Below are 12,349 nucleotides of genomic sequence, written 5' to 3'. Positions count from 1 at the left end.
GCTGGTTGTCATTGCGCTTAACCATGCCTCGAGATCATTCCAATGAGCCGCAGGGCTGGATGAGTGCAACATGTTGACTCACTGTAGGCAGAGGAAACACAACACACACAAAAAGGGCCACGGCAAGCTGTCTTGAGGCTAATGAGCTATAGTACGGTGTACCGTCTATAGGATCTTTTTGGTTTAACTGATATAGTCTGAGTCTGCTCAGTTGTCACTCTTATTACTTAGCTTTCTTTGGGGTCTCTTTGGTGACTGAGAGAAACAAGTCACAACAGAACACACAAAGCACAAGGAAGAGAAGATTGAGGGAGAGAGAAAAAAAAAAAAATTAAATACAGATATCACGGTGAGAATAAACCTGAGTGATTTGATCTGTGCTGCAGTTTGATCACTAATAACACAGAGGATGTGCCTTAGGGAGGAAGCGGTAAACCTACCCTTAGAAAGTGTATGCGGGGGAATATCTAAGCTTCTGTGGCTTATCTAATGAGAGGCAGGGTTGTGTTTTTTTTTTTTTTTTTTTTTTTAAAGTTCAGTTTACCTGAGGAGGACTGAGGTCAATCCCAGCTGGCCCTCTGCGAGCGCAGTCAACCTTTCCGGTGCCCCAAACACCTGGCCGCCATGACCTTGGATTCTCCGTTACTCTGCTCACGGCCCCGACCTCACAAACAGGGTGACTTTAACCCTCTGGGGACCAAAAACGCGCCCGCGCGTTTTGCTCGTTTTTTTTTTTTAGCAATGAAAATAAACACTAAATGCTCTGTTAATTTTGATCTTTCATTTTCGTGTAATACATCAATCGATCCTGTTCAGTTTCTATTTTTTTTCTGTATACTCACAATAAAAATAAAGTGTTTTGCTTTTTGACAAATAAAGAAAAATTAAGATGATGCGATTTCTGCCTTCTCTCTGTCAGTAAACTCCCGTTTGAAACGCATTCGAAAATGATCTATAACTCCGCGAAAATTCAGTCAAACAGGCAAACAGACCCACGGGCATAAAGCTTGAGATCGCATCTTTTAAATGAAGTCATTTATATAAAAAACAAATATTCTTAGTTTCTGTAATCCGTATACAAAGAGAGCGACTCCAGTCGACCTCATTACGAGATGATTCACAGTAATTTGACCACTCCCCGGAGAGCGCGCGCTATTCAAATGCAAATTCTGAGAACCATTTCAGTCTGTGAAACGCCCATATCAGCTGTAAACAAAGCGCGTCGCGAGTGAGACATTATGGAGAAAAGTTTCCACAGTGCTGATGAGGATCTCATATCTCCCGATATGAGCAGCAGATCGCGCTGAGGAGTGAGGTAGGCTGTTTTCTTTTCTCAAGTGTGGAATAACGTTATGGAATAACGTTAGTGTAGGCCTATAAACCGCAAAAAGATGAATCGCATTTCTATAATATGACTCGCGTTTCTGTGAGATGAATGAAGGGTACATATTTGTAAAGAGTGTTTAGCCTAAATATGAATCGCGTGTCTGTGTGTGAAAGAATAAACTGCTTTGCCATAGCCTACTGAGATGAGTAAAAATCGACTGGAATATGTTGAAATAAAATGTATTTGTATAAGCAACGTAAATTAACATTTATATGCCCTGATATTTCAATAAAACAACGTTAGTCAGGCGTTAGTCACACTATTTTTGTCAAAAATAAAGTCATAGACTAAGATGTTAGATGTTCCAATGTTGGCTATATTCAAACTAATGAATACATATGATAAAATGTAGGCCTATAATCTTTTTTTTCTTTCTTTTTTTTTTTTACAAAGAAAGAGTACACTTGAAATATTGTTGAAATTGTAATTATTGTTGTAATTGTAACATTTTTAATAAAATAGCTAAACATATTTACAAGATAGATGTAAGCGAAATCTTAAATGGTCAATATAAGTATTCTTCTAAATACATTGTCCTTGCATTGTGGCTCAGTCAGTGTCACACCTGAATGAATGGCTAATTATGCAGAGTCATTATGCAGAGTGGGTGGGACAACCCAGGTGTAAACTACTCCTTCACGCCCCCTCGCATATTGGCTTTCCAAGCAAAACCTGTTTTACACCATTTAAATCAATGTATTTTTTTTTTGTGAACGATAAAGCAAGACTATTTTCACATAATTTTGAAGCCAGTACTCAAAGGTACAACATCAATTAGACAAAAGTCTTGTGGACACATATTTAATATGTGTTTTGTGGTCTTAATTCAGCCACTTTCATTTTTATTTTTTCCAATAACCACGCATAAACATTATTCTCTTAAAAATACAAACATCTACATACACGTTGCCCGCATATTTTGGTAGCCCTGTTTGTGCTATATAGAGTGATTTTACACCTTTGCCATTAACATGTTTATAAATAACTGAAAAAAGCACAAATGTCAGAGCATGTCAGAACATCTCAAGGGCTCCAAAAACAGCTTGGTCCCCAGAGGGTTAAACACAATCCTAGTAGTCCCGGAGATATCAACCAACCAACGCAATGCAAAAGTGGATGCGTCACAGAACGGTGGCAGGGACTGCCTATTTTTAATTCAAAATTGGCTTAAAATCGAATCCAAATAAGCCTGGGGGAAATTTAACAGAGAATTCGAATGATTATTTATACCAATCAAACAACATTTGAGTTATTTTGTACTGATTATAAACTAATCATTCGAGGAAAGCATACATGTAATGAATTTCAACAGAGTAAATTTGTAGAAAGCTGATAGCTGACTTGGGAAGGGAGCTTCCACTAGGGGGGTGCTGCGTTTCTCAGGAGCTATGATGACTTAAATGTGATAGTGGGAATAACCAGATTAATTTGTTTCAATTTCAAATCAAATCTAAATACACTGGGAAAGAAAAAGTTTTTTTTTTTTTTTTTAGAGAAATAGAAAGATTTCTAAAAATAAAAATAATCACCATAACATTAAAGTTATTAAATGATTATTAAATGAAAATAAAACCAAACAGAATCATCGAGGCAGATTAGAAATGGAAATAAAGCAGAGTAGAGTGAATTTGAGCAGAAGAGGGATAGTTGACCTGGAGGGGTGCGGCCACGAGGGGCACTGTTCTCTCTCCGTGTGAACTATCAGTGTTTTTGGAGTGAGAGATTTTATAATTTTAAAGTTTCTATTCCCCTTCCGGGAATTACATTCACAATAAAATGTCTCAGTCCAAAATAAAAGGATTGTTTTACGAACTTAGCGAGCTGTAAATGCACATATGTATTTAAACAGCTTATTAGATACTCATCACCGTGAATTTTGAAGAAACAAAATCGATACGGAAGAAATGACCAACAGGTCTTACCTGCGGTTGACCACACGGTGGCAGTGTTGCGCTTTAGCGGAACAGAGTCACGAGGTGGTACTTTGAGAACGAGACGCGCCTGTAAGGACTGATTTCAGCAATCACAATTTTCACGCGTGCAGGCCTTTGCAAACACAAAATTACACTGCAAATAAATTTTAAAAAGATCGCGGTGGATCTTCTGTGCCTGGTCTGTACAGACACTGAAACGGGGTTTTCACTGGATAGCTAGACCAGCTCTTTGCATCCCGTAATTATCGTTGCTAGCGACATACAAATAAAAAAATTCTGACCCGAAGTAGCTACTGTTGCTCCCGGGGTTTTCAGAATACCGGTAACACGCCTGAGGGAACTTTCCTTTGTTCAAACACAGGTCTTAAGACAGAATTTACATGTACGCAGTCAAGCAAAAAGAGATTTTTCTTTTTTTTTCTAACTTAGACTTGTAACAATACTGTAAAACTGTAGTTTTCTTCACAACCAGGGAATACTGGCGGATTATTGATGCAGCTTTTCGCCTTGCTCAGTTAAAGTCGACTTTATCAAAACAAGATTCAACGTGCGCACAAAAACTTTAAACTTCTACAATCACACATGAATATGAATTTGAATTTTGTCCCAAAATGAAATTTGAAAGTGCCAGCATTCAAAACACCATTAATATGTAACAACACTGAGTCAGTTAAGGGAATTTATTAGCTCAATGAGAATTAATATTCATAGGATATGAATATTAATGTGCCGTATACACAAATTAATTTATTCTAAATAGGGGATAAGTAGGTAGAATTATATGTTTAATTAGGGGGAATTTAGGTAAAAGTTAGTGTTCATTTATCATGCAAATTATCTGTCCGGCAGACAATATGTACAATTTCTGAACAGAAACCTATCAGTCTATAACACCGACAAAATATCCTTCTTGTGGCCACAAAGAACGATACTTTAGGGCTTTTAGACAATTTAGATATTTTACTAGTAAAATCAAAGTAGAGCTGGTAGTCAAAATCGCACTTTCAGGGATTTCAGTAATGGAACAATATGAGACAGATTCACTTCATAAGATTATAGGGTTTTAATCAAACAACTAAAGATTACATGTATTATTTCAATCACGCAGGAGTAAATATGCATAACAAACAAAACAATATAACACGATCATAATAAGAAATAAAATAAAACAAAACAAACAAAATTATGAGAGAGAGATAGATAGATAGAGAGAGATAGATAGGGAGAAGGAGAGAGAGAGTGTTAGAGGATTTGGTGTGTGTGCGTAAAAGCGTGAGTGTGTGTGTCGGCTTAGGAGCACGTGGGTGTGTGTGAGCGAAAGTTTGAGCAGAGTGTGCGTGTGTGTTCAGGAGCACGTGTGGGTGTGTGTGTGTAAGCGTGTGTGTGAGAGTGTGTGAGAGAGTCAGAATAAGGAAGAAAGGCAAAACAGTTTAAAACGTTACTTCTCAAACGAGAACCCAAAAGCTATAGCAATTTCTAGACAACTTAAGACAGCATTTCTTTTGGATTTGCGAATTTAAGGATATACAGTACTTGCTCAGTGAGGCCCTCTTGTGTGCGTCTCGTGTAACAAAGGAACCTGGAAACACGCGGTAGCAGCGTCGTCTAGGCAGGGCTGGTTGCGATGGTAACTCAGAGCGTTCGTTAAGCTTAGCCAAAGATGATTTAGCTTTAAGTTGGTTTTGTTGGTTTGTAAGGAAATTATCAAACTGAAATAAACTATCAAGAAAGAAAGACTTAAAATAAAACGAAATAAAAAGAAAACGAAGGTTTCTTGGAAGAAGGAAGGAAGGAGGCAGGTCTCTCTGTCTCTCTGGCGAACTGCAAAATTCAAGAGAGCTGGCGCTGTGTTTTGAAGGGGCCACAGCCACGCCTTCCTCCTGTTTCGGAGCCAATGATCTGGAAGGGCGTGTTGCGGCCGCCTCCTTTCGTTTTGTAAAAGTACACGCCTCTTCCGACTTGTACTGAAGCAATAAACTCGTTCATAAACATTTATAACCTGATATTAATGAAAGAATGCATCCTCCGGCATTTTGGGTTAAAGATTCGACACCGTTGGGTTGTTTGGCACAAACCAATACCGCGAATGATGATTCTGTGAGTTAATAACAGCGAGTTACATGATTCTTTCTAATAATAAGCATTTCACTCTTGATTATACGATAAAACTTCCATATAAAGACCATGACATACAACGCACATACATTTCAAAAATACATTGGCAAGGGTAATTTTGATCATAATGTCCAGGGATGAGAGTGTCTCTTTGTGTTTTGTGTGTGTGCGTTTGGCGTGCAGAGTCACTCAGAGTTCACACCTCGTGTTAAACTTTTGCTCCCCCCGTTAGGGAATTATTATGTGTGTGCGTTTTACACTCAATGGGCTTTTGGTCGAACATCTGTTAACACAGTTCGTGGTTTGTTTGTGAGATGTTCGAGGCTGTGAAAAATCTTAGCCGAAACAGTGAACAGAAGGTTGTGTGTTGACTCAGAAATAGATTAGGGTCTTTTTAGAACAGGGATCAATGATTTATGCAGATAACCAGCGCCAATCGGTCGGCAGTCCTGCGCGTCGGAGTCTTAAGACAATTGTAACGTAAACGACTCTGGGTCAATGCGAATCAGCTCAAGAATATAGGGAATTTGGGAAATATTACTAATCATAACTCATGGTCATAATTCATAAATCGCATATACATTACTTTATCAATTTTCGGAAATACCTCATTCTGTAACTGGTCTAGTCATCAGTTATTCGTCCAGCGAATAAATGTAAGACTATCACAGTCAAGAAGGAGTATCCCTGTTTACAAACTCCAAGAAAGTTTATCTTCTGGCCACGAACATAAAACTTTTGGGTTTATAAATTAAAACTACTCAAAGTAGTCTATAATATAGAGCATGTAGCTTTATAGATCTTTTAATTTCATTGACTTCATAGAAGGTGGGTTTTCAAACACAGAGACAGTTAAAAGTATATATGGATTTTAATAAATGTAACACTAGAGATTATATAAGCTACAAATACAAACGTACGTAAAAATACAAACAATAAAACAAACAAACATTTAACCAAACAAGAAAATACATGATCAGAATAAAATGAAATGAAAGAAAGAAAGAAAGAAAGAAAGAAAGAAAGAAAGAAAGAAAGAAAGAAAGAAAGAGAAGAGGAAAAAGGGTAACTTAATTCACAGACCTAAGAGATAGACACCAGGAAATCAGCTTTTAGATTGAGAGATACTTGCGAGATGTTGTACTCTTTTAGTGCGATGCTGGAAAAGGTGCGTGCGCATGCGCGTGTCCGGCTGGTTTGCGTCTAGCTTCGTCTTCTGGGTCGTTTCGCAAGACGATGTAAAGGCTCACTTGAATTTAACGTTACCGAGAAAGTTCAGATCGTTTCCCTTTTGGAGGGGAAAGGCACGTATGAGCTTAGTTGCAAAGACCGGCAGCTTCTACATGACGCGAGGGCATGCGTCTCCGAGGCCGAGGCAAGGCCTGGGTCCAGCGGGTTCCGTTGGGAGGAGGAGCGCTACACGTGGAGAAGAAGGTCAGAGCGGGAGCAAGTTGAGAGTTGAGAGAGTGAGGAAACTGAAGGTTTGGACTTTTATCAGTGTCCCATGTACCGTCCCCTTCTTCGTGGAGGACGAATCATCTGTCGAGATTTTTCTAGCGGGAAGATCCCTTTGTTCGTTTGGAACGGTCTCCTGGCTCGAGTTACAGTGACGATTTACTTAAGCCTTTCGGTTCCAGAAATATGAAATGTCTAAACAATGTATATTACTGCATTCTGCTATTGGAATTCGACTCTGTTAGATTGAGAGAATTACAGGGATATCAAACGCATCACATGAAGGTTGTAGAAATGCGAAGTTACAGGAGATATGCAGAATTACACACATTTAAAGTTTTGATTACCACATGACAAAATCGTAGACACCCCAATATGACATGGTCATAACAAAAGGCACCTCAGAAATATATCAACATTTTGGTAATGTCCTACGTGGGTAAGTCAATGGAAAATCTGTGTGTGTGTGTGGTGCGTTTGGGACGTGACTCGCTTGGAATGTCTGCTTTCCTGGGTCGTAAAGTTTTATGGTCTGAGGTAGGGTCACAAAACCATGATTCTATTTGAGACCCTAAATTGGGAGAAACATTCTTTCGATAGACACTTAGAATTCAAAACTATACTCTAGCAAACCACACCTCTATTATAAAGCAAAACTAATCACACACACATATCGGAAGGTACACATTCGAGAGCCATATTTCTATATGGAGTTGCACCCAAAGGATGTTTTGTGTGTGTGTGTGTGTGTGTGTGTGTGTGTGTGTGTGTGTGTGTGTGTGCTCTGGAATGTCACGCGGCTATAAAGTCACTAGGGGTTCATACTGAGCTGGGGGGATACCAGTCACACCGGCGCTGGTAAATTGCCCCGCAGGGAGTAATAATAACCAGAGCTCGTCTTTCTAAGGACAAAGAAGATGTGTTCGACACCCTCATGATTCACTTAATTTGAAAAGCAGATGTCATTGTTGCTACACAATAGAGGGATGTGTAGATGCGGATTCCAGTGCGTTAATTAGATCAGAGAGACTAGAGGGGGTTGGATCACGGGATGATGATGCTAATTTAATCAACACGCAGACCGGGTGACCTGCCTTCCGTTACAATATTTTTTATTAAAAAGGTTACAATTACAACAACAATTCAAGTGTAATCTTTCTTTTTAAAAACTAAAGTATACAAAACGTATTATTTGATTACTTTATTTTTGATAATTTTTGATATTTTTCCTCATCTCAGTATAGCAATAGAGTTTGCTAAAAGCTGTTCATTCAATACAGCAGTATTTGAAAATCGATAATATTTTGTAAAATTACATTTATATTTGCATTTATGTCAAAACCTAGACACTTTATTTCAACATATTTCAGTCGATTTTTACTCATCTCAGTATAGCAATACAGTTTGCTAAAACATCATAATTCATTCACACACGCGATTTAAATTTAAACTGTCTTTTTGCGAGCTGTGGTAAACAGCGCGCATCTCTGCCGTTCATTCATTCATAAACAGAAACCCGATTCACGTGAGAAGGAAAAAAAAAAACTTAGTACAGTATTCCTCAGCTCGCTCCTCGATATACCCGCACTTCTGAGGTACATTTTCCATTATTATTATTCCTCACAGCGCTGCGAGACGGTGTAAACAAGTAGGCTACAATGATCTGATTCAACTTGTTTTCTCAAGGTGATATGGGGGCGTTCACAGTTTGCACGGATTGCCTCAGTCATTTGCGTTTGAATAGCGAGCGCTCTCAGAGGGCGGAGTCACATTACAAGTAATTAGATGAGATGAGAACGACTGACAACTCGCTCTTTTCTTACAGATTACATGAACTGAGAATATTTGTTTTTTTATAAAAATTACTTAATTTAAAAGAAGAGAATTTAAGCTTTATGCCTGCGTGTCTGTATGCCTGTTTGACTGAGTATTCGCTGAGTTACAGTTCATTTTCGGACGCATTTCAGAATTGACTACACTGACGGAGAAGTGAAAGCAGTTGCAGAAGCCCTAAGGCATATGAAAGCTACAGCCACACAGGCTTCTATTCTTGTCACAGATAGTCATTATGTATACAAAGCACTAACAGAGCATGTTGCCACTTGGAAGCTGAATGGCTTTTGCACCGCAAAGGGGAAGCCATTAAAACAGGACAGTTCGTGGAAGGAAATTGCAATATTATTAGAAGATGTTAAACCAGTAGTGTTGCACCAAAGCAGTCATACAGTGCAAACTACATCAGCTGCCAAAGGTAATGCTGAAGTAGACAAATATATTAGACATAAGACGGTTCGTACAACAAAAATTATTAAAGTAAACTGAGTCTTCACTAGACAATTGCCCCTTTTGTTTAAAATTTATTTTTCCTTTTTCTTTTCTAATGAAGCCCCACCAAACTTCCTTATTTTCCTTCGAACCATCTGTAAAATAACAAATATTAGCACCTTTAGGGATTTCTGTTATTTTGTCTTTTTTGTTTAGTTTACTCTGTCCAAAAATTATCTGAGTATCTTGTAGCAATTTGCTTCACTTAGCCCATGTAAACTGATGAATCTTAGGCGCTTCACTGACTAGGTTTTTTGATTCTCTCATTAGCTGAGCGATGCCTTCACCTTTCGATTCTACAATTATCTGTTGATCTAGGGCTAAGGTTTTTATTGGTATCAAGCATTTAGCAATACTAGCTAAGATGTCAGTTGCTGATTTTGGTTCCTGTTTTAGCTGATTAGCAGGTTTTGGGTATGACATGAACTGTATTGGATTCTTCCTATCTTTTTCATTATACAATACTAGTTCTATTTCATTCGCAGTATTTTCAACACTTACTATCAATTTTTGATCTGGTTCTCTTCTTGCTATTTTACCTAAGGCTAATGCTAAGTCAATTAATTGTAGCCTGATATTTTCTAATTCATTGCTCCAATTAAATTAATTTCCTTTTGTGGCCCCATAAAGAGGTTTTGCTAATTTTGCATATCCTGGTATCAGATCCCTGATAAAATTCATGTGCCCCATGAAGCTTTGTAAAAAAAATGGGCTTTTTGGGCTTTTTTTTTTTCACTCAAATCTTCAAATTTTTCCCTGGTAGTTTTTGAGAGTCCTCGATCCATTCCCGTTGTAGCAAAGCCTAAAAAATCCACTTCCTCTTTTCCTATTTCAATCTTTTTATAGCTGGGCTTAAAACCTGCTTTTATTAATCTAGTGAGCACTTCATCTACGATTCTCAGGTGTTCATCAGGGTCATCATTTACGATCAAAAGGTCATCAATATAAACAGTTACCGGTAATCCTGTCATTAGCGTGACCACGATAGACTGAAAAGCGTTCGGAGAATTTAAATAGCCTTGGGGAAGCCGCGTGTAACAATAGCTTTTTGTTCGGAAGGTAAACGCGGTTCTAGCCATACTATTTTCAGTCAACGGAACTGTCCAGAAACTGTTTGCTAAGTCAATTTTAGTCAATATTTTGCCCTTAGGTAAACCATTGGTTACATCTTTCGCATTAATTAAGTACCTAGTATCTGGTTCCAAAACTTTATTCAACGATTTGAAGTTATTGACGACGCACCAACTTTTATCAGGTTTGGGGACGGCCTGCAGCGGTGAATTAGTGACCGCGTAATGTATTCCTTTAATTACTCCTAATTTTTCTAATTCTTTAATAGTTTCTTCAATTTCAGGTAAAGCTTATTTATTAATAGGGTATTGTCTCTGTGGTTTATGCACACCTCCCTTTATTTCATACTCATATTCTTTACCCAATAGGCCTACATCATTTTTAAATTTAACGGCACCTCCTTTATGTTTTTCAAGGATTTCTCTCAATTTGTTTTTATCAAGTATGGTTTCCTGTACCATTCTGTCTATTTCCCCTTTAAGGTCGACCATTTTCATCCATCTGACCGTTAATTCTTTATTAATTTTACCTACAATTTTAGTTGGATCTTGCAATGTCATCAGGTTTTCTGACTGATTAGGAATAATGGCTATGTCCTTCCACAAATACCAGTCAGTATCAATCGGGCCTTGAGCTTTATTAAAACTGTAAACCCTCATCATGCCTTTTTGTTTTATGGCATCTTCAGGTAAGTCAGTGAGGCAACTCACCTCTGCACCTGTGTCCAAAATGAATGTCCTTCCATTGTAGTCTATATAAAAGAAACCTTCATGTTATTTAACTAGATCAGATTGGATGGTCGCTTTTCCTTTAGGGGTTTCCTATTTTTGTTTTTGCTCAAACTGGTTATGTCTCACATATTTAGGCTTAAACTGTCCAGTACTGTATGTTTTTTATACAGTCGGTTTCTGTTTAGCTCTCTGTTCCCTAACTTTGTTTTGTTGTTCTGGAGTCAGTTTGTCCCATTCATCTCTAGAAACATAGGTAGAGCTAGTTTGCTTACTGGCATTTTTTATGAATGGTGGTCTTTGTTCCCAGTTAGGCTTTCTCTGCACTGCTCGGCTCCGAGATCTGCCTCTTCTCTGAAAGTCTGCTGTTCTGAATTGGTCCCTTTGTTCTCGGGAGGTTTTAGGCTGCCCAAAATATCTGGGCCCTAGTTGAGCATCATGGCTTTAAGCCTTGAGTCTCTCAGATCGTCTCAGACTTTGCTGTTTGCTATTTCCTTGGTAATTTGAATCTTGATTACCTTTTTTATCCGTTTCCTGTTTGGTCCTCCTATCATACCTCACTGCAAAATTCTGCAATTCCTCCCATCCAGTCTCATTTCCCCAAGATTTCATTTTTTTCTGACCTGGAAGATCTTTTTCGAACTCTAATAGTTCTTCCACAGTTTGCGCCGTGATATTCAGGAGCTACTTTTAGCCTTAAAATTCTTTGTGAATATGGCCCCTGGCTTCCATATTGTTCCTAAAACAGAGACACATAAGTATCTGGATAAACTACAAATCCAGCATAGAGGGGTTCAGTGAATGTGGTGTTGAATGTGTATATGTGTGTGAGTGTATGTGTGTCAGAGACGCTGTAGAAGGACAGCGTGCCGGCCGACACATCCAGATACACACCTACTCTATTAGAGCGGGCTGACGGGCCACGTACATCAGTGCTTTCATTATTGTGCCAAAAAGAGTAAACCTTATTACTAAAGAAGAGACTCCAGGACTTGTCATTGAGTCCAAACCGACAATCACTCCCTTCTTTCCTGTTGATTCCTTTATATGCCACTGCTACATGACCTGTGCCACTCCATTTAACATCCCAGTAACAGCGTCCAGTCAGACTCTCTCCACACAGAACCTGCTCATGAAGCTCAAATCTCTCTGGATGATCAGGATACGGCTGCTGCTCTTTGGTGTGTGTCACCTTTCTGTTGTCATCAGACAAAATGTGATGAGTGTGTGATGTGTTTGGATCCAGTGTGAGATCACAGGCATCTAAAGACAACAAGAGAGATCAGAACATCTATGAAACTGTAAATATATTCACAGGTGTGTGTGTGTGTGTG

At 38.5% G+C, this 12,349-nt stretch overlaps 1 protein-coding gene across 2 annotated transcripts in view; it reads right to left on the bottom strand.

Annotated features, from left to right (window-relative positions):
• Positions 1 to 536: 536 nt before the first annotated feature.
• The window catches only part of LOC308687465 (NLR family CARD domain-containing protein 3-like), a 36,443-nt gene continuing 24,630 nt past the window's right edge, over positions 537 to 12,349 (bottom strand). For both annotated transcript variants that reach the window (XM_081360036.1, XM_081360035.1), the window contains exon 8: positions 537 to 12,278. In XM_081360036.1, coding sequence (XP_081216162.1) covers positions 11,755 to 12,278 — 524 coding nt within the window. In that variant the 3' untranslated portion in view covers positions 537 to 11,754. The remainder of the gene's footprint in view (positions 12,279 to 12,349) is intronic.

Source organism: Scardinius erythrophthalmus (genome assembly GCF_964197995.2).
Source record: "Scardinius erythrophthalmus genome assembly, chromosome: 3".
Taxonomy (NCBI): Eukaryota; Metazoa; Chordata; class Actinopteri; order Cypriniformes; family Leuciscidae; genus Scardinius; species Scardinius erythrophthalmus.
The sequence above is the reverse complement of the archived record's forward strand: the minus strand, read 5'-3'. Positions and strand labels throughout refer to the sequence as shown.